General features: G+C 45.4%; 2 protein-coding genes across 7 annotated transcripts in view; one reads left to right on the forward strand and one right to left on the reverse strand.

Annotated features, from left to right (window-relative positions):
• Nucleotides 1–5,042, forward strand: part of LOC119169189 (uncharacterized) — a 115,465-nt gene extending 110,423 nt beyond the window's left edge. For both annotated transcript variants that reach the window (XM_037420302.2, XM_037420303.2), the window contains exon 3: nt 4,171–5,042. In XM_037420302.2, coding sequence (XP_037276199.1) covers nt 4,171–4,433 — 263 coding nt within the window. In that variant the 3' untranslated portion in view covers nt 4,434–5,042. The remainder of the gene's footprint in view (nt 1–4,170) is intronic.
• The window catches only part of LOC119169183 (pseudouridine-5'-phosphate glycosidase), a 2,087,124-nt gene that overhangs the window by 621,193 nt on the left and 1,442,881 nt on the right, over nt 1–23,050 (reverse strand). The gene's annotated exons all lie outside the window — the stretch shown is intronic.

Genomic DNA, 23,050 nt, shown 5'->3' on the forward strand with positions numbered 1-23,050 from the left:
CGAAATTTCCTCATTTGCGCTGCGAGTACTGGCACTCTCCCTCTTTTGGTTCTCTGTATCTGCGTGTGCATGCCTTCATTTTTTTTTTCTTTACGAGCATCGAGTCGATGCTTTCAAAGGGGGAACTATTGCCACATGATATGCTTGGGTGAGATCCAGGAGTGAAAGAAGACAAAGACGATCTGTCTGAGCTGCTGCTTGGCTAATCGACTCAACGAACCCATTAAACCAAGTTTGTCTTAAGGGGGGATGCTACACCTTCCAAAAACTCTTTTATTTTTGCGAGTACCTCAGTCAAATTTGGAGAGCCTATGTAGATTTTACTGCTGATTTCAAAAATCTAATTCTTTTTTTGCTGTGACAGTTAGTTTTAAAGATATAATGAACTGCGACTTTTCCAATTAAGGCCTAATTAGCTAATTAACTGTAACTTGGATATTGATGTGCAAGCTATAGAACCAATTCGGTATGTTCACAGTGTGCAATAAAGTATAAATCATTGTTCTGGGCTATTTCGAAGCAAAGTTGTGGGATGTTGAATATGACATGAAAAATTTCCCCATCTACACTTGAAACAAAAGATCCATTTAGAGAATTTTCTCCAAAAATTATTACAATAAAACTTACTTTATGACACATCCCCTGCATTTATCTTCGAAACAAAAAAGAAATCGTAATGATAACCCAGATAGAACAAGAGATATTGCTCCGGCATAATGGGAAGCACATGAAAATTGTCGTTTTGAAAAATCGAGAAAAAACGTGGGCACACATTTTTATTGCAGAAGATGCAACAAGACAACCTCAAAACGCACCAGAAGCATAGTCTGAATGCATTCTGTACTCATGCCTCCTCTTCACTAGCTTCCGGAGTTCCAATGAGGCTGTTCTTTTCTTGTTGGAGACAATGCTGCGACGGTGGTCTTTTTCTCTCGCTCTCCTGGCACCAGTACTTGTCGCATTCATGTCCATTTCACCTAAGATTGCCGTTGCAGAATTCAAATTGCCCGTGTTGAAGCGCAGCACTGCTTCTGCAACAGCTGCTTCAACAGCGAACAGGGACACATGGTGCTCTTTGGGGGCCAAACTCCAGATTACCGAATGTAGGCTCTCGTTGGAGTTCTGCGTTTTGCCGCGTTCGCACCTCTGAAGCAGGGCTCTTTCCGAAAGCCGGGTATAAACCGGTAGTAATGCCTCTGCCACGTCTTTCGGTAGATTGTAGGCATGCCTGGGGTCGGGCTCACCCTTTGCTTTTGCGGCATTGTGCCGACACCATGAAGTTTCACCAGCTGGGCACAGACTGTGGTCCGAGCATTCATCAGTGGAGGTGACGTGGCGGTATGTGGCCATCACAGCCTTTTGCATCTCGCCCACGTCACCTTCATGCGATTTCAGAGCCCGGCCATATGTGCTCAGCCTAGTGATCAGCTCACCTGTGAGCCTGCCTTTCCCACCAAGGCCTCTTTTTCCATCGCACTTTTGTTTCTGCACCAGGTTTCTCAATGCGGTGCCCATCCGTTTCTGTACATGATTAATACAGTCTTCCTTCTGCACGTCAATGTAACCATACACCTTGGCGTCTTGTATGGCGCAAAATGTCCTAGAGTCTCCATCAGACAGCATAGTTGTGTAGCGCAGGCCATGGCGTTCAAGCGACCTCTGAAATAGAATTAGAGCCGCCTCCACTTCCATTTGCCCCGCTTTGCTGTTCGTATTTTTTTGGTATTTGTGGTTAGCCTTCCATTCTTGATGGCCCTCACTACTAGGCTTTGGGCCCACCTCGCAGCCTAGGCAAAAGTTGGAAAGAACGGCGTAGTCCAACACGTAGCCACTAAATAATTCGATAACTGTGCCCACGCCGATGTGGGAAGAATGGCCTCGCGTCTTCCACGTGCCGTCGTAGCTAACGGCAATATTGCCCCGGTGGCCGAAGCACAAGTCATCATATATTGTTCTAACCTTTTCCGCACATTCGCTCATAGCGGACTCAGCCGCTCGCGTTGCAGCGGGTGCCAGCGTGTTCTTCAAATGCCGCTGAAACGTCTTTTGGTGCATACCGCGGTGTGAGATGCCCATTGTTGCGAAAATATCGTTCATTTTCGTTTGGCCGTTGCCGGTAGCCACCATCGCCCTCGAAGCGAGAAGATTTACTTCAAACAGATTGCACGTTTTCGTGCCGTTCGCGCGGGGCGAAGTCCATTCATTCGTGATCTCGCCGCACCTTTCACACTGCACTAGCACTTTCACGGCAAGTCCGTAGTCCCGATCCCCTCTGACGATCGTAGCCGGTCCGTGGCAGGCTTTGCAACACAAGGCACCCATTATCGCGTTTAGGATATCTAGATGCATAAGCAGATAAGGAGCAGCGTGGTCCGAGTCCTGTGCGGTTGCCTCGCTACAACTCGCGGTGAAAAAGTCAATTTTCCGTGCAGTTGCTGGCGCCGATGAAAGCCGGTCGAGCGTCGCTTTCTCTCGGGCATGATTTTCAACTTCGGCGTTTGTCACCACCTTGGCGTCGATTCGTAGTCGTCCGGAGTTCGCTTCACCGTCATCGTCGTCGGAGGCAACGCGCTCGGTCGCACCATCGCTGAACGGCCGCGGAGCGTCGATACATCGTTCGTCGGAGTCAACCAAGGGCTCTGATGACTTCGTAGACTTTCTCCCACGACCTTTGCGTTTCCTGCGACCAAATGCGTGCACGGTCCGATACTTTTTTGCGTTTCCAGGCATGGCGATACGATCAGAAGCTTCAGAGTGCTCTGCCGATTTCGAGGCGTCACAGCGGTAACCCTTTCAAAATGGCGTCGGGTCGCGTATGCAGGCGCAAGCCGCGAGCTTCCAGCCAACCGGAAAGCGCCATTTCAGTCACGTGCGCCGTTTAGCCAATGGCAGTGAGCGCGGCTCTTCGTCTTTGAGGCCCCTTTTTTCGAGCCGGGGAAACGCTCAATGTTGCTTACTGAATAAAAAAAACAGCTGAAAACGCGTTCTTTCAAACAAGACCAAAATGGCGCCGATCGAGCGCGTAGTTCCCGCGTATCGTAGAGCCGAAACCTGCGCTATTCGCCCTCAATTTAAAGGGCAGGACGCCCGTTTTCGGTTTTTTAAAGTTGAATAACGATAAAAGTTGATGGTATTCGGCTATGAAATTTTGTAAATAGGTGCGCAATGATGTCGGGAACGCGAAAAGAAGGTCCGCGAAAACTCGATTTTTTGGCTGATTTTCGGTCCCGAAGTGCCGCATCCCCCCTTAAGAAACGTGACAACATATATATATATACACACATACATATAATATATATGTGACGCTATGATGAAAGGGCGACATGGCCTGGCTCATACGCCATGTTTATTCTACTGTCATTTTTTCTTCTACCTCTACCAACCATCGCTTCATGCGTCACACACACACACACACACACACACACACACACACTCACACACACACACTCACACACACACACACACACACATTATATATATATATATATATATATATATATATATATATATATATATATATATATATATATAAAGAGAAAGAGAAAAAAACACAACTTAGCGGCAATTTTAATTTTATTACCAATGGTTTCGACCGGACCACCGGTCGAAATCGTTGGTAATAAAATTAAAACAACCGCTAAGTTGTGTTTCTTCTTTTCCCAGGTACGTTTGGCCCATTGGAAAAACTTCTTCGGTGTATATATATATATATATATATATATATATATATATATATATATATATATATATATATATATATAATATGCACACACATATGCACAGGGCATGAGGGCGATGGCAAAAGTTTGTTGATATTTGCTTCGAAAGGCTGGTTTGCTGTTATGAATTAGGGCATTAACTGCTCCAGAAGCTGTGCCAAGGTCGTTTCAGCCGAACACCACTGACGCTGCTAGACAGAAAAGGCGCAGCATGAGTCTTCTCGTATACTGTCAACTCTCAATGTCCAATATGCAAGCTACTTGCCAGGACGTGATTGTAGCATCTGTTTTGTGTTCTATTATTGTTAATATCATGTGTTTGTTTCGAACACATAGAACAAAGTCATTCTTCACTTTAGTGTGCTGGAAGATCTGTTTAGGAGAGCCGCACGCTGCAGCTCTTCTCCACCTGAATGCTGATCACTAATTTCATGACTTTCCTGTATTGCAGCGGTGTGCAACACAATCGCAGTCATAACATTTGGCGCCCGAGGTGACGGCCGTGATTGGATGCCGGACCCTGACCACAACTTTTTGTCCTGGTCCTTCGCCTTGGGTGTGATAGGGGCCTTCTGCACCTATGTTGCAGCTGTGCTGTTCGCTGTGGACAGTCGACGCATGGCACGCAAACTGAATGAACAAGAGCACCAGCAACAAGCCTTTGGCATGAATCCAACACACACCATGGGCGTGCCGCCCCAGACTCGTGCCTGAAAGCATCGGGGCATCTTGTGATTTTGCTCACATACATTTGTGTGAGTCGAAGGGAACAGCGTCTGGCAGCAACCTTCTGCCGACCTCCGTTGTGTCAGTCAACAAGGACACTTGGCTGGTCAGCTTCATGGCATCTGTGTCTTGTATCTGCTGCTGAAACGGACTGGTGATTCCGAAACTGAATTCCTTGATTCTTCATTTCAGTGCAGGGTTCCCTACTCTGCTTCTTTTCAATGATATAACACAGCGGCTGCATGGGTAGATGAAATCATTTAGCAGCATAGGTTCATCTTAGCCTACTTACAGCTGCTGACAATGATCAAATTAAGCCTTACGAGGGGATCAGTGTAGGTATCACAATTTTCCAAAAGACTATAGAGGCCTAGCTTAAGATGGCTTAAGTTGTAGTGATGCTTAACTATGTATTGGGAAATCGAGCCATCTGTTTAGCTCGGAAATAAAGTTTTCTGTCTGTAATCATTGTAACAGCTCAGGAATGCTCAAAGGATTCATAGCAATGTACAATGCTTAGTATTATGAAATCTTAAAACCTCTCAAATAGCTTGAAATATTGAGTGAAGCTGTTAAGGTTGTGAAAACCATAAAGGACTTGCTTCAATGTAAACTTGCACTCGAGTGAATTTCTAGAATTCATTTTTGGATCCTATATCTTGGTTCGGGCATGATAAAGAAACGAGAAAATTTTGAGTGCATATTTATTATTGTTACTTGTATAGATTTTTACAGCATTTTAATAGCTCAGCAAACTAGGTGAATCCTGATCAAGTAGGCTCTGAATGGGGGCATAGCTTCTTGCTCTTGAAGCCCCAAATTTCCAAATTATAGGAATACAGTAAAGAAAGGCGATGTTTGAGAGCTGGAAAACCTTGCAGAAGGTTTTTAACACTAGTACATACATGGTGTATGAGTTCTCTGTGTCACCTTAACCAGTGTAAGGAATGCAGTAATTATTAATGTGACATATTTCAAAATTAGAAAGCTCTGATCATCATTTTATGACTTGAGACTTGCATCATTCCAAAAGGAGGGATCACAATGCTAAAAAAAAAGTGATATAAAGATGTTCATCTTGCTTTAGGATAGGACTTTATGAAGATGAAATTATATGTAAAAAAATATATTTTTGTGGGTCAGATACTTTACATGATGTAACATTGTTTTATTCTGTTTTTATCTCATTGACATATCATGCATTGTGTATGTGAAGGGAGCTAATCGTATTTTTTTCACAGTTCAATTTTTTCATCTGTGCATCTCTTACAAGCACCAACACACCACTGTGCTTACTTTTATAAGGAATTGTTGGCGAAAGTTGGAAGCTCTGCGCCACATTGTACATTGAATTGTTATCTTTGAAGGTTCATTGTTTCCGAAATGAGCTATTTTTACGTGGTTGTGCTGACACATAAGCCAAGCTTACTAAGGCAATGTTATGCTTAGTGCTCCGAAAGAATCTACACTGTGCATAGTGTTCACAAAAAGTTGCTATGGTGTAGCAATAAACTTGTCCATTGTTCGGGCTTTGCCTAAACAGGCATGCACAAGAGTCATGATGACAAACACTGCAGTTAGCTATAAAAAAAAACAAAAAAAAAGTTGAAGGCGTGAGAGTAGTTGGCCCAAGTGGTCTCTCATCCGAGAAGCATCCCGAATGTTAGATACATTCATCAATATGCAGCTGCGATGGCCTGCTGTACGCAATTTCTTTGTCTGGACTCAGTCTATCGAAACAGTTATGGGCAGATGTGATGAAGATAGAATTCCTGTGTAACATTACATTGGTATATGCCCTGAGACGTACTATTAAGATTGTGTCCTTCAACACCTTAGCTACCATTCTTGTATTCCAACTAGAACTTATTTTTGTAGGTATAGTTTGTTTGCTATTTCTGCACCCTAGTAACAAGTCTTGTACTTCGGGACATAGCACATTACATTCCTTTCTTAATAAAATGAAATTGCGACGAATGAAGACCGAGACGAAGATTAGACAGGCCAGGTCAGGCACTACTGACAACTGTTAATTGTGAAAAATGCCAGCGAATTATATTCACTCCGTCGTGCGTGCGGCATGACACATCTTGGAAACAACGATTTAAAAAAGAATGACAATCTGTCAGCCACTTTCTATAGGCCTGCATTCTGCGGAATACGATTTTATGCAGACTGAGGTCTCTGCATAAAATCTGTGCTTCCATCATGATATTTTCTGAGACGTTTTCATGATGGGCCATGGCATGTGCACGACAGAAAGTCTGTCTGCAAGTTTTTCACGATAAAGATTTCTCTGCAGCACCTGTCCTAGTTTTTCACATGTTTGTGTTTGCATCCAATTGTGCTAATTTTACTTTTTTTTAAATGCAGGGCCAACTAGCCCAACAGTCTTCTCTACTGCAGATTACATTCCAATGTGGTGTTTTACTTGACACAGAAATGCCCAAGTAGTGTGGCACGTGACATGTTCTGAGGGCATCCGTACACACTTTGGTGTGCACTTCATCCTGCTGGTATAATCTACTCTGTGATTTTTAATTTAAATCTCAGCCTGATTGTGTCATGTCTATCCATCTTTGTCTTTATGGCAGCTCAAAATTACATTTACAATCTGCCTTTATTCTCCTGAGCTTGTCGGACTACAACTGCATCGAGGTGAAAAAGCAAAGTGATTTTATTTTTTCATCGAAACATATCTTGAACGAGAGATTCCAAAAAAACTTTGCCTCACTGCCCCATCTGTCCATTGAACTCTGTGCATGCATTCCACAAGAGGCTCTATTTTTTAATGTGTTCAGTGTGTGTGTGTGTGCCAATGTGCTTTTATAGAGTAGGTTCTGGCTGGTGCCATGCTGCTGGAGCTTTTTGTTGCAAAAATATATACACAAGTGGTGCATCATTCTTGCACAGCAATTATCCCTACAGTTTTATATCTGTAGGAAACATTTGTAAATAAAGTAAATATCGTGTCTTGCATTGTTTTTACGTTGCTGCCACCTCACGTAAAAATTTAGCGGAAGCATTGCTCAAAGCAAGAAAAAATGCATTCATGTCCACACTAGGTTGTGTATTGAAATGCACTTGTCATAACCTTGTATGGGTGCCGTGCTTGTCTCAAATCATTGCGCTGGCACGTGATGGATTGTTTTCCCTGTTTCTGCAGAATAAAGATGTGATGACAAGCAGATATGTTCATCAGTTTTAAGCAAGTATTGAAAAAATCTTGAACAACCTGCACACAATGTCATTAGGCAGTTTCCGAATCGGGGCTTTTGAAAGCTTGGGCCCCAAAGTGACGCAGAAGGTTATGCCACTGCCAAGTTCGACATGAAGTGGTCTACTGAGGCAGCCTCATTTCAGCTGGGATATGTTACACACCGGTTCTTTCTGGAAAGTAGTAGGAATGAATTTTCAAGAGAGAGAACTCTGACGGCAAATGAAAGGAAAAATGAAAGCTCGAAAGATGGGGACAGGAAAGAACGGCACACGATGCGCTGCTAGCAATTTTTATTATGGCAAGGCAATATATAGGTAAGGAAGCCTAGCATGTGCACAGATCGCATCGTCATGAAAAATGTAAACGACAAGTTTTAAAGCAGATAAACCATACTCCTCCCTACGGTCAATTCGTTGAAATAAAGGCAACCAGGTACATGTGAACTCAAGGAGCTTTGTCTAAGAAACTGGGTTCTTTCGTGCTCGTAAATAACGGCTGTGCTGACGCGCACGTCTGCTTTACTGATATCGCGCGAGAGTCAATAAGCCGTGTGCATTCTTGGCTTAACTAGCAAGCACCTTGCACGAAGAAAGGTCCGGAGAGCATTCACACTTTCCACAATGTACGACCATGTTGCTTCCCTGCTTGTTAATTATTGAAGTGTTCTCTGAGTCGCGTGTTGAAGCACCTCCCCATTCGGCTAATGTTTGACCACAGTTCAGGGGAACCTCAAACACCACTCTCGCAGCGCATTTTACAGTCATGCATGCTTTTTGGCATGATGCAGCCTTCCCTTGTTCTCCGTTGATGGGCTTGAAAATCCTGCCCAACTTATTGGGGGCTGAATACATGACAGATTCCCATCCGTCATGCTGGTCTTCACACTGGATGGAGGGGAGGTGCGCATTGCCTCGTAAAGACTTGAGAAGGGTGGCGTCAGTGTCACCTTAAACGTGCAGGGTAGAACCCGACGTCGGTCAGTCGATCTTGCCCAAGTCTCAAAACTAAGCTCGATCTGATGTGCACGTGACCACGTTCCAAGACTCGGGTAAGAAGGCTGACTGGCACAAGGTTCCTTCGTCGCGTTTAGGTGACCTTGACGCGGCCCTGAAGTCCCTACGGGGCGATGCGCAACACCTCCCCCCCCCCCCCTACACACAAAAAAAGAACCTTAAAGATATCAAGAGACTGCAAGAAGGCATTTTCATGGGGTTTGAGGGTGTAGCGAGCGGGAGTAGAGAGACGTGAGACGACGTCGAAGGTGGCCGACGGGGTCCGTGCCGATCTTGCCACTTCATTCCAGGCTTGAAGCGGAGCCGCGGCGGCTGCCAGCATCCGGCATGCCAGGTGCGTGTATTCGTTCTCTTCTCGCGCAGCTCGAGCTAGCCTCAGCTGCGCGAGAGGCGCGCTGGTCAAGAAGATTATGATGATGGCTCCACAGGGTTCCCTTCCCTAGCGCTTTGCGCGATTTGAAGGTATGTGAAAAGGAAAGAGAACAACAGGTATTTAGCGAGCGAGAGCAAAGATGTGAGATGACGTCAAAGGCGACCGATGGGGCCGTGCCAATTTCACCACTTCATTTCAGGCTTGAAGCGGAGCCGCGGCCGCTGCCAGCGTCCGACACGCCAGGTGCATTAGCTCATTCTGTCCTCGAGCTAGGATCAGCTGCGTGAATGGCATGGCGCGGTGATCAAGAAAAGATGATGTGATGATGACACTACAGATACTATCTACATAAATAACAATCCATAAGGTGTCTGTGTAGGAAGTCCAGAATGTCAACGTGAAGGGACCATTGGGAACCAGTGGGTCTCTGGCGGGCGACATTAGGGGAAACTCAGCGGGCAAAGATGAAAGTGTCGGGTCGCTGTGGTTATAAACACGTGCATCCCACAGTTACTTTGCGAGATCATTCGAGAGCGCACCCGGTGGTTCAATTATGATGATGTTTGATCTTTTGTGGCACAAGGGCCATTTCATGGCCAAAGAGCGCAAGTTCATCTTACTAGAGATATGGACAATGAGATATGGATTGTGATAAGCGGCTGTATAAGGGCCGTAAAATTCCTTGCGCAAAGGCGGGTAAAAACATAAAAGTAATAAAATCATGACCATGCCATGAAACGTGTGTGGTGGTAATGGATGACAAAACTTTGTTGTAATAAAAACGATGGTGGAGATGTATGGCATTAGCACAAGTGCCTCACTCGTTCACACCCTTGCGTCCAAGGGACGTGAGGCATGTGCTTTGTTGAGTGTAGCCACCGCAGCTGAGACCTCTCTGGAGAGGTCGTGCTACGGAATGCCTGGGTATATGATATGAAAAGTAAGAATTTCTTTTAAAACGCTAACGATGATTTATGACTAAAAAGTGGTTTCCTACTGACGAACATTGCAGGATGGAGTGGTATGCAGTGGAATATTTGAACTTTATTTCGCATCTATACATTGTACAGATAACAGGGACACAGACAAAAAGCCACATTACGGCTTGACGAGGTCTGTGCCCCTTTTCTTTCGCAACAAACAGTTGGCGGGCAAGATCAAAAATGCAATGCAAGAACAGATTCATGTACACACACGCACAGTAAGAAATAGAGATAATTTAAAACACTTGCATCCGAAAACAATGAACAAATTTATATACAAAGTTTGAAACGCATCGCTATACACCTTCAACACAAAAATACACAAAAATACATAGTAAACATACGAGCATAAGAAGTATTCACTAATGAATATACAAAAGTTCAAAAACGCTTCGCCTTGTACTTTTAACATAAAATGCATGTTCATTTAAAACACAATAGCGAATGAGATGTATGATCGGCACAAAAAGATCCTTCGGGAGGGGAAATATGGCAGTTAATGAAGAGAGTTTAGCAAAGATGGTAAGGCATGACGTAGCATTTGTTTTCCATAATTTGTTCTACAATGTGGAACATGCCAGGTTTCTTTGTGACGTGTACTGAACGTGCTTGAATTTAATGTGAGCCTTGACAATTGCTCTAGAAAACCCATGCTATTCTTTCTTTCTTTTAAAAACCGTTTTTGCAAAATTGTGTTGTACACTGCCTTTAATGGTATGATATTTAACTGGTCAAAAATAGGGTCCGTGTGTGCATCGAATGGAGCATTTAAAATCGTTCGAACGGCTTTCTTTTGCAAAAGGAATAAAATGTTGATGTTTGAGCTGGTTGTGTTGCCCCATACGAGATGACAATAATTGATATGTGGTAGAAAAAGAGAATTATAAAGTAAGAGCTTCACTTTCAATGGCAGCAAGAGGCGTAATCTTACTAGTATACCTGTGACTCGAGCAAGCTTATTGGCAATAGTGTTGACATGTTCATTCCATAACATGTTTTCCTGAAAAATGACGCCTAAACTTTTGACTGAAGGTACTACTTCTATCCCGGAAGTTCCTATCTGGAGACATCCATGGACTACTTGTTTTTTATTCTTTGGTTGAAAAAGCACGCCTTTTGTTTTGGCAACATTAATAGTTAGCGAGTTTGATAAACTCCATTTGTTTATTTGTTCTAGAGTATCATTAGCAGTGCTGATGAGTTCAACAACGTTTCTAGAAGTGATAAATAAACTAGTGTCGTCCGCATAGATAACAAATCGCGCCGTAGTCTTAATATTCGTTAAATCATTTATATAAATGTTAAACAATAGTGGTCCAAGTATGCTCCCTTGCGGGACCCCAGCACGTATCGGTAAATTTCTTGAATAGTGATTGCCTATAACAACAGTTTGATACCTATACTGCAGATAACTTCTAATTAATTTCAGAAATATTCCTCTAAAGCCGTAAATATCAAGTTTTGTTAGTAAAGTGTTGTGATTGATGGTATCGAAGGCCTTTGAAAAATCAATGAATATGCCAAGGGTAACCAAATTTTCCTCAAAGCCCTGCAGAATTATTTCTTTTTGGGTCAATAATGCTAATTCAGTTGAGCTACCTTTTCTAAATCCAAATTGAAAATCTGTAAGAAGATTGTGCTTGTTACAGAATGAGGTTATTCTTACATTTATCAGCTTCTCGAGACATTTAGAAAAAATAGGCAGAATTTATATTGGTCTATAGTTCGAGAACTTGTTTTTGTCGCCAGATTTGAAAAGTGCTGTTACCTTCGCGATTTGCATGCGTCTTGGAAATGTGCCGTTCGCCAGCGAAAGATTGTACACGTGCTCCAAGACAGGACCGATTAGATCTAGTACATGCTTTGCTGGGCGAATCTTCAGGTCATCGATATCGCAGCTTTTACTATTCCGAATACTGCGAAACATGCTTTGTATCTCTTGAGTGTCTGTCGGGTTTAGGAATGCACTGCGAACGATTTTGGGTTTTAAATATTTTATGCATTGGGGATCATAGGAGCTATTTACAAGTGACACAAAATAGTTGTTAAAAGCGTCAGCTAAGGCCGTGCCTGAAATGAGCTCACTGTTTGCTGTTAATTCCTCTAGATTATCTGCCTGTTGGTTTCCATGCAGTAAACTATTTAGCTTTCTCCATGCGACATCGGTTCGCATTACCGTTTCGGCAGGGAACAATTTCTCGAAGTACTGTGTTTTTGCTGCCCTTAGGAACCCATTAACTTTAATCCGGAGTTTTTTTAAACGCGGCTAAAACTACTGCGTCTCTTGTCCTTAAGAACTGTTTAAAAAGAGCATCTTTTTGCTTTATCAATTTCAACGCACTGTCATTAATCCATGGCTTTCTTGCTTTTCTGGCTTTTTTTGTTTTACGCTTGAATGATTTTGCGTAAGCGTTCTTAAATGCGGATAAAAACAACTCGTACGCTTTGTCGCAGTCGCTTTCGTCGTACACGTCTTGCCAGCTTATGCGCGAGATTTCGTCGCGGAAGTTATCAAGAGTGAATGGGTTAATTTAATATCTTGAAATGTGTAGTGCTGATCTGCGGAAGGATGCAAGGGCAACATAGATGAATTCACAATGAGAAATATGGGCAAGTGGTCGCTGACCTGAGCCGTGATGACACCCGATTCAACGTTTTGTGCATCAATATTTGTGACGAAAGTGTCGAGTAAACTTTCGCAGTTACCTTGGATACGAGTAGGTGTGGAAATTGTATTAGTGCATGCATTTGATTCAAGCACCCGTACTGTGCGTCTGCGAAGCGGGCTGTCATGAAACATGTTAATATTAATATCACCACCCAGAACTAGTCTGTAATCGTTATCATTAACCCAGGACAGTAGATTGTCAATGTATTCGAGAAAGTTTACCACATTTCCTACAGGTGGGCGATATACTACGGAAAAAATGCTACGACCATGCTGAACAGTCAAGATTTCAAAGTCAGTAGTAGTGCGAGTAAAATCTTTCAACACTTCACAATGCAGGGTACTCTTAGTTAGCAGTAGAACGCCGCCTCCTTTTTTATCGTGTCGATTCAGATAATGCGTAACATAACCAGACACCTGCATTACTTCGTCGTTGTGATACCATGTTTCACTCAACATTACAATGTCAAATGGAAAACCAAAAGAGGACAGCATTTTCATGGTTCGGAATTAAGGCCTCTCTTCCTGGAAAACAAGACACGCATGCTTTTCTGTGCATTCAACTGGAACCCGTTTTCTTCAGCCCAAATGGAGACTTTGTTCACACCAAGCTAAACTTGTCGCTCACACAAGGCCAGATTGCAAGATCTAAAGCCAAGCTGGACGTCATCAACATATGTACAATAAAACATATTGCGAGGGATGGACAAGCGCCAAGAATTCGTTTTGATGAGAAAAAGTGTGTAACTAAGTACACCACCCTGCGGCACGCCTGTTTCTTGGACAAATGTGTGGGAAAGACTACTCGAACTCGGTATGTCCGTTTTGACAAGTCTCTCGATTATGTTAAACATTCTTTCGCACACGCCAAGATGGGACAGGTCTCCTAATATTCCAAAGCGCCATGTTGTATTGTAAGCTTTTTCGATATCGAGGAACACAGAAAGAAAGTATTGCTTATGAAGGAAAGCGCTTCTGATCTGTGCCTCGATATGAACAAAGTGGTCGGTGGTGGATCTAGCTTCTCGAAACCCGCACTGAAATGGTCGAGCAAATTGTTTGTTTCAAGGAAATGTACAAGTTGGCAGTTGATCATATTTTCGAAAAGTTTGCACAGGCAGCTTGTAAACGCAATTGGCCTATAACTCGAAACTGAAGAAGGTTCCTTGCCCTGTTTCAAAATGGGAATAACAATAGCTTCTTTCCAGGAAGTAGGGATAGTGCCAGAGAACCAGATAAAATTGTACAAGCAATGTAAGGTTTTTTGTGTTTCAGTTGGTAGGATCTTTAACATTTCGTACACCACGCGGCCAGAACCTGGAGCGGAGTCACTGCAGGAGTTCAGTGATGTTTGGAGCTCAGGTAAGCTTAAAGCTTGGTTGTACGCCTCATATCTTAAACATTTGTGTTCGAGTTTTTGCTTTTCTATTTTTGTTCTGTATTTTTGGAAAGCGTCAGTATAGTGCGACGACCTGGACGCCCGCTCGAAGTGTGCACTGAGGAAGTTCGCCTGATCTTTCAAGGTGTCACCCTGTGTGTTTACGAGTGGAGTGTGTGTACTTGTCTTCCTGCTATCCTACCAACCATGTTCGAAACTTTGATTTGTAGTTCTGCCAAACAGAAATGTTCATTGTATGCCTGATGTGTTGTCGGTTTGCGCTCTAATCTCTGTTTTTTTATTGTGGTTTTGTATCTTTGGAACGCTTCACTATAGTGTGATGAGCTGGAGACCTGTTCGAAGCGCGCTCCAAGAGTGTTTGCTTGGTCTTCCAAACTCTCCCCTTGTGTGTTCACTATAGGAAGTGAATGTGCTTTTCATCCTGCCACCTTACCAACCATGTTCCAGACTCTCGACTCATCTGTGTATGAATTATTACCTGATAAAAATTTGTGCAAACTTTCCCTTCTCGCCTGTCGGCGCGTCCTCCTTGCTTGCGACTTAACATTCTTTAAAGTTTACAAGATTCTTGGCTGTGGGTGAGTCTCTAAGCAACTTCCATGCCTTATGTTGTTTTTTTCGAGCATGACGGCACTCATTATTCCACCTTGAGACTCGTCGTTTGCTTGACGGTCCACATGTTTAGGGAGAACATTTCGTTGCTGCATCAACCAAGAAAGCTGTAAAATAGCACACAACATCCTTTATGCTCAACGCCGCCATGTCCGTCCAAGGTAATGGAGTCATTATTTGAAACTTTTCCCAATCGGCTTTGTCGGTGAGCCATTTAGGAACTTGTGCTGGACATGTATTTGTTATTGATATGCTGATAACGATAGGAAAATGGTCACTACCATATTTATTATTAATGACTTGCCATTTAAGTAGAGGCAGGAGTGATGGGGATGTTATGCTGAGGTCTATTGTTGAGTACGTATTGTTAGCGATGTTGTAATATGTTGGCTCTTTTCGATTCAGCAGGCACGCACCGGAAGAAAAAAGGAACGGTTCAATCAGGCGTCCTGTGTTTGCTATGTGCATTGAAATTTCCAAGGAGAATATAATGTTCTGGAACTTCGTCTATGATGGACTCGAATTCATGTTTTTCAAGATGGTGTTGTGGAGGTATGTAGAGAGAGCAGATGGTGACGAGCTCATTCAAAAGAACTGCTCGAACAGCCAACGCCTCAAGGGATGTTCACAGTTGTAGGTGTGTGCATGCAATCCCTTGATTGACTATAATGGTAACACCACCAGATGGCACAATGGCATCATTTCGGTCCTTCCGAAAAGTAACGTAATGACGTAAAAAGTTGTGTTTAGGTTTCATGTGTGTCTCTTGTACGCACAGCACCTTAGGTGTGTGTGTTTGTGTAAAATTTCCTGGATATCGTCGAGGTTTCTCAGCAGTCCTCTGAAAGTTCAACTGTAGTATGTCATTTTCATGTTGAGTGGTTATGTGGGTACAAAAGTGTTGCGTAAGGTTACATGGCCTTTTGGGGGCCCCATGATTCGACGTTTTTCTTTTTTGGCGTGCTCTAAGTAGTTGCGCCTATCCTTCGGCGTCTGAGGCGCCAGAGGAGTGGGACTTGTATCCATCACCTCTTGTGAGGTGGTGGATGGTGCCTGCTCGACAGGCATGGTCATAGAACTTTCGGACCTAGCTGCGCTTGCAGTGGTCCGAGGTTCAGCAGAAACGGGGGTCTGCCGGCCCTGTTTGTCAAGTAGCGGAGCAGTACAGGCTGCTCCAGCCGGGGCCGCTGGTGGCATGACCGCGGCCACACACTGTGACATTCGCGAATGCAGAGACATGTGGCGCGGTGCCCCGGCGCGTCACATCTGCGAAGGAGGGATGAGAGGGGTTGTTTAGTGCAAAATCTTGGCGTGCTTCTTGGAATAAGAGATTGAATTTGACCTTAAGTTCTGCTATTTGTTTCTCTTTTTTTCATGCGGAGCGAGATCGCGAGTAGGCAGTGTGATCTCCTTCCCAGATCGAACAACGAGTTGTTTCTGAGGTGCAACGAATATCTGTTGCAAGGATGCACACTTTGCACAAGTGGTGCGCCCTCTGCAACTCTGTGATCCATGACTGAAACGTTGACACTTGAAACATCGACGAGGGTTGGGAATGTATGGTCTTACACGGAGCTTACAATAGCCGGTTTTGATTGATTCTGGTTGGTCACTTGTTCCGAAGGTAATTATTACGTGTTTTGTAGGGGTCAGTTTGTTGTTTTGCCTTATTGTTATTCTTTGCACTTTTACCACGTTTTGGTCCTGCCAATTTTTGGGCAGCTCACTTTCAGAAAGCTCAGTAATCATCATTAGAAATAACGCCACGGACAGTGTTCATGGACCTGTGTGGGCCCACCGAAACAGGGGTTTCCCCAAACGCTACAAGCTTAGACAGCTTCTCTTACTGAGCTTTGTCACGAACCTCCAGAAGAAGATTGCCACTTCCCATCTTTGTCACTTTATAACCTGGGCCTATTGCTTCTGTGAGAGTTTTGAAAACGAGGAAAGATGAAATGGCTCGGACTGTCTTCTTTTAGTTTTGACTGTGGATAACATGGTACATTGGGAATGTCGGCTTTGGTGTGTTAGGCATAAAAGTGTCTTCGGTGCGCCACCTTTTCAGGGAGCGATCAGGAAGTGGGGGGGGAAAAGCTTTTGCCATAAAATACTATAAAGTTCGGCGGCGATGGTGGCCGCCCACCACCGAGCCCAACATGGGACGCTACAAGGTTGAAAGGAAACACTTGAAGACGCCAGCCATACATCACCGCTATAACCTATTTTAATCATCCTAGGTTGGATAGGTACACCAGGTTAACCCTCGCTGCCAGGAAATTCGGAAGTAAACTGAAGAGACAAGATGACAGGACAGATAGAAAATGAGAAATAAAGACGAAGGTTAGGGGGAGAGAGATAGGAAAAAGCGACTGCCGATTTCCCATGGGTGGGTCAGCCCAGGGGTTCCATCTACGTGAAGCCGGGGCCAAAGAGGTGTGTTGCCTCTGCCGGGGGGCCTTAAAGGCCCAATCACCCGGCCTCAGCTCAACCCCCAGGATCCCCTTTTTCCCGGACACGGCAAAGCCCCGCACGGGTAGGCGTGGAAGGGAGTCGAAACCACCCCGTTAGCTCGGGTCCGTGGTGTCGCTACACACCAAACGCCTGCTTACGCAGACGCCCCTGCGGGGTTAGGTGTGTTTCTTGTACACACAGCACTTTGGTGAGTGTTCCTGTAAAAGTTCTTGGACATCGTCAAGGTTCCTGAGAAGGCCCCTGGCATTCCATTGTATAGTTTGAGTGTTCATGGTGAAGGTAAAGTAGTGCTGTGTGTACGAGGAGCGAGTTGCTGTTTAGGCGGGGAGTTTGAATTCAAGTAACAAGGCCATCACCAGGCCCCGTTATTTGCTTTTTTGTTTTCTTGGCGCGCTCTAAGGAGCCACGCCGCTCTTTCGGCACCAAGGGTACCGACGTATCCATTGCCCCCTCGGAGGCACTGGATGCCCGCACATGCGAGCTGGTTGTTCGAAGTTTGGGCCTCGCCTGGTAAGGCGAGGCCATGAGACATGAGGACCCTGGGGTCTCCGGTCTCTGTTCGGGAGTAGGCAGAGTAGTCCGAACTACAGCTGCCTTGGGGGCAGGTGCCACAACCTCCGGCTCGATATGTGCAGGCCGAGTGACTGGCGAGGGCTGGTGCGGCGGTGCCCCCTGACGCGCCGCATCAGCATACGTTGAGCCATAAAAGGGCGAGACTTTTCCTTGCTTCCTTGAAAGAAATGTTTTCTTTCACTGTCACCGTTATTATCTCCTTTTTTTTCTTCCAGTATGGACAAAAGCGTGAATATGCAGCATGCATGGTTTCCGTCACAGTTTACACAGTGCGGCTGCTCTTTGCAGTTCTCAGACACGTGGCCCAGGGCTCTACATTGTGCACCGGTCTGGCGACTACGACAGCTTTTAGAGCCATGGCCATGCCTCTGATATCGGAAGCAACGACGGGGCTTTGTTATGTATGGCCTGATAGATGTTTTCGTGTACCCTGTTTGAATGGTTTCTGGTAATTTACTGGAAGCAAACGTGAGCGTTAGGTGTTTCGTTGGTGTTTCCTTTTTGTCTCTTCTGATGTTAATTCTCTGTACATTAGTCACATTTTGGCTCTTCCACCCCTCCAAAAGTTCAGTCTCTGTCAGGTCAAGTAAGTCCATGTCAGATACCACTCCGCGAGTTGTGTTCATTGATCTGTGTGGTGTTATGGTTATTGGTGTGCCACCGAAATCTGAGAGACGGTCTAGCTTTTCAAATTGTTCTTTGTCCCAGATTTCGAGGAGAAGGTCTCTGCTAGCCAGTTTGGTTACCTTGTATATAGCGCCAAGAGTTTCGGTAAGACATCTAGCAACTACGAAGGGAGAGACGGTCCTGGCTTGCTTTCTAGTTTTTTCACAGAAACATTTCCTTACATGAAAGTAAGGAAATGTTTCTATTGGCCTGTTGAAAAAGTTTGTCATCAGTGCATACCCGCTTCAAGCCGGTATGACCGCTAAGTCAGGGGAATGCTTTATGCATGCCGGTCTTATTTTTATTCAGCAGCATTGGCGACCACCAACCATGTAGCCCAACGAGGGGATGCTACAAGTTCGTGAATACTAAAAACTTGTAGACGCCAGCCGTACAACGCCACTATAACCCAATGCGCCTAGACCAAGATAGGCTATTTGCGCCGGGTTAATCCTCGCCGCCAGGAAAATTGGAAGTAAAAGGAAGAAACAAGAAGACAGGAAAGATAAAAAGTGATGGAAAAGACGAAGATATATATAGAGAGGGAGTGATAGGAAAAGGTGACTGCCGCTTTCCCCTGAGTGAATCAGTATAGGGTCGCCATCTATACGTGAAGCCGGGGCCAAAGGGGTGTGTTGCCTCTGCCGGGGGGCTTTAAAGGTCCAATCACTTGGCATTCGCTTCACCCCTAGGATCCCCTTTTCCCCAGACACGGTACAGCCAAGCATGTCTAGGCGTGGGAGGAAGTCGAAACCGCCTTGTTAGCTCGGGTCCGTGTTGTCGCTACACACCAAACGCCTGCTTGCGCAGACGCCCCTGCGGGGCCCGGTGGCTCAAGCAAACGCAGCTGATAAAGGTACGCACAGGTGGAACCGTGGGAGGGCGCTGAAGAGGCCAAGACGGTGCGATGCATCGAAGCGGAGCCAGGATGACCGAATACCGAAGTATAACAAATGCGGCGGTGTCTCCAACAGCGCACATGGCGCCGACATGGCCGACAAGTAGCAGTGGGCTGGCCGTGCTGGTGTGAACGTATAGCCGTCGACGAAACACCGACCTCGGCGTCGCAGTGCGGGTGGCGTGCTGGCGCGGGTAGCCGAGTCGATGGTCGTGGAAACGCCGTGCTCGAAGAAGCGTACGAAGCTCACGGCAGGCAGGCGGGTTCACAGCGATCGGTTGGCCGATACGCCGCGAAGAGGCAGTGGACGCCTGGGCCGGGGCGAGGGGCACGTCTGAATCCAAGGTGCATTATTGCGGTGTCGTGTCGTCCTTCAAAGACTCCAGAGGATCGTCATGATACCCAGAAGGCGTGGGCTCGACCGGATTGGCGTGCCCATGCTTGTCGGGGAGGCCTCATGGAGGGTGTCCGCCTCCGTGGTTGGCACAGAATGTGCTGGCTGTTCTACCCTAGACGCGTCAGGTACGTCGTACTCAACAGCATCAGTCATTGTTGTCGCATCTTGCAAGTTGGGCCGTAGTTTTAGAGGGCTGCAAACTTCTGCTGCTGGAGACATTGAGGGCGATGCTAGTCGCAGTTGGCAAGACTCGCAGAGTGACAAGTGTGGCCTATGGCGTCGCTGCGTGCGTCACAGACATCGTTAGCGCCATTAGTGCCATTTCTCCACCTCGGCCATATAGTGATTCAATAAATGTTCCTTTGTTGTCAGCTATCGACGCGTCCTGTTGTTTGCGCACTGGCTCGTACATCGTCTCGCGTGGTGTTCGAAGACCCGATGAAATAAGCCCAGCTCTGTCAGCCTAACCAGAAGCCTTCGCCGGACAGCTACGCAACCGTGCAGCCTTGGCGTGGCTGCAGGAACTGTTACTTTTTGCCCCCAGCACCGAAGCTCCTGGATACTACCCAAGATCTTTCGGTAGCGTGAAAACTTCGCGAAAGCGACTACAAGCGCCTACAAAGCCAGTTAATCAACGACAACCCTAATTTTCACAAGCTCGTCGAAATTTATCGCACGAGTGAACGAAGCAAGGTGCAAATAGAAGAGATACAGACAAAAACCCAAGGAAGTGACGGCAACACTGACAAATGCCCGAACTGCCCTGAAGAGGTCAACCTCATCGAAAACGACAACATGCACAAATTGTGGATACGCGTTCCACAAGAATGAGCCCTGCCCCGCAGAAGGCAAGATATGCAAGAAGTGCGGAAAACGCAACCACTTCGCGAGCGTCTGTCTGTCAAAGAATCCCCGCAAGAGGAACGCGACCCAGATAAAGACCCGAAACGTTGATAGCCTCGAATGCTAAGAAAATACGTCCTCCATGCTGTCTCAAAACCCACATGCAAACGAGTGGAGTTTGGAAAGCCGAGATCAACATTGAGGGATCAAGATTCCCCATCAGCAGCCATTGGCGTGTAGATTGAGCACTATCTTCTATTGTTCAACAACGCACAGAAGAAATCTCTCACTGGCACCACCTTGAAGGTCACAATGTTATACTTGTTACATACTACAACGGCTACGAGGGACGAACGGGTGCCGCTAAGGGAGCCCCTAAGACACTCAGATCATCGACGTCATCGCTACTACGGCATCGCCACTCAGGATGGTATGTGTGGAATGTATCACACCGAATTAGATTGACCTACAATATGGGGGAAAGCCCAAAGCGCCGCGCCAATACATGGGAGGAGTGAAGATCTTTTACAATGAACTTCCGCGTCACGGTGCTGTCGGACCAGATCTGAAGGGAAAGGCTCAGAACATTTAGAGACAGAGGGTGGGATGCGTAAACTCCGAGACGCCTCTGGGAGTGTGCGTGTGACCGCATGCACAGTCCCAGAGGTCTGGGCGCAATCTCGTGGGATTGAAAGGAGGGTAGTGGAGGCCAACTGTGTGAACAAGGGTATGAGCCGGCAACTCGGATACAGTGTAATGGAGATGAACCAAGACATGTACGAGCCCGGCGCTCGCCCTTTTGCACAAGGTGGCATTCATTACAGTGGTGCGATGGCCAGGAGGGCTGGTAGTAGGATGGGTCGTCAAGTCATAGCTTTTCTAAGGGGACTCAGAGCCCTGGGGTGAGCAGTGTAACTAAAGACGATTCTAAAGTGGCACCAATATTCAGGCCACATGGAGTCCATGGAAGAAGAAATCGACGTAAGCAAAAGGGCCGAGAAAAATCGGACATAGGCTATAATAACATGCAGAAAGGTAGGAATAAGTTAAGGAATAAGTTAAAGTGACAAGAGATAGAAGACAAAGTAGGAAGAGCTGGTGGTATATGTGGCTGTGGGGACACATCTATGGGACATGGAGCAACCAGCTTGCAATCTGGACTACGTATGGGAAGATTGCAATAGAACAGAAGGCAGGAAAAATGGGGGCGGAATCGAAGCATTTATACATCAAAGTATGGGTTGGCAAAGACTCAAGCTGGCATGAACGGAACATTTATTGTTAAAAGGGAAAGTAGCTGGGCAGATGACACTCCCTGGTTTCGTGTACTTGTGTACGGGAGCAAAGGCCCCAGAGAAAAAGCAGGCAATGGTGGAGTGTATAACAAATAACATTGAGGAATTAGAAGGAGAGTGCGAGATAATTTTACTAAAATATGTGAATGTGCACATAGAAGATTGGTATATATTGACCCAACAGGCAAAATGATCATGGATATGTGTGAAAGGCATGACTTTATAATTTGCGTCAGTACTGAGAAGTGTGAATGGCAAATAACATGGTAGGTAGGAAGGCTGCAGTCGACGAGAGATCATGCACTGACGTCACATAGAATGTATGACAGGTTCAGGGAAATGCACAAAGATGAATGTGGCTCCAGAAGTCTGGCTAGCGACCACAAACGTATCAATCTAAGTTTTGGAAGAGCAATGAAAGTGAGAAGGAGACAATTAGGATGAGCAACTACACAGGAAATTTTATTCAGAAAGGCAAATAGAAATTGCTACTAAACAAGCTAGGAAAGTAATCACTTAGGATAAAAAAACAGTGTGGGCGTACACGAATTTAAGTAGACTGTTTGAGCTAGAGCTTGCTGAGGCACGTGGCAAGTCACCCCAGAAGATAAGACACAAATCCAAAAGTTGGTGGGATGAGCAGGAGAGCCATGGCAAAACGTCAGGAAGCCTCTAGGGAACACAGACACGCTAAGCAGCGGGGTGAACCATCAGATAATGTTGAAAGAAAATGGGGCATATTTCTAAGCTGTAGCAGGGAAGCATCCCTTCTGATCAATGAAAAGATTAGAAGAAAGAGGGCTCAGTTGCCCGCAGAAGTGCATAAAAAGGATTGAAAGGCAGCTACGAAATTTTGGAACCATCTAAACTCCATAAAAAATGAGACAAGCCTAGAGCAGAGGTTTATAACTACAACTCCAGGTGCTAGGCTAGAAGGGGACGAAGCTATTGAATATATAAGAACAAGGGTGACAGAAACATTTCAACAAAGAAGGGCCCTACGCACCCTAACAGACAAGCATAGATCAAGTGGTGCAGTAGCTCCATTTTTACAACGAGAGTGGGAAAGGGCTGAGAAGAGGGTTTCTAGTAGTACATCAACCTGCCCTGATAGCATCCCAATTATTCTGATAAAGGTAATATGTCCCAAGTCTGAGCAAGCTTTGAGAGAGGCAGCGAGCAAAACAAACCGT

The sequence above is a fragment of the Rhipicephalus microplus genome, chromosome 2 (assembly GCF_043290135.1).
Source record: "Rhipicephalus microplus isolate Deutch F79 chromosome 2, USDA_Rmic, whole genome shotgun sequence".
NCBI lineage: Eukaryota > Metazoa > Arthropoda > Arachnida > Ixodida > Ixodidae > Rhipicephalus > Rhipicephalus microplus.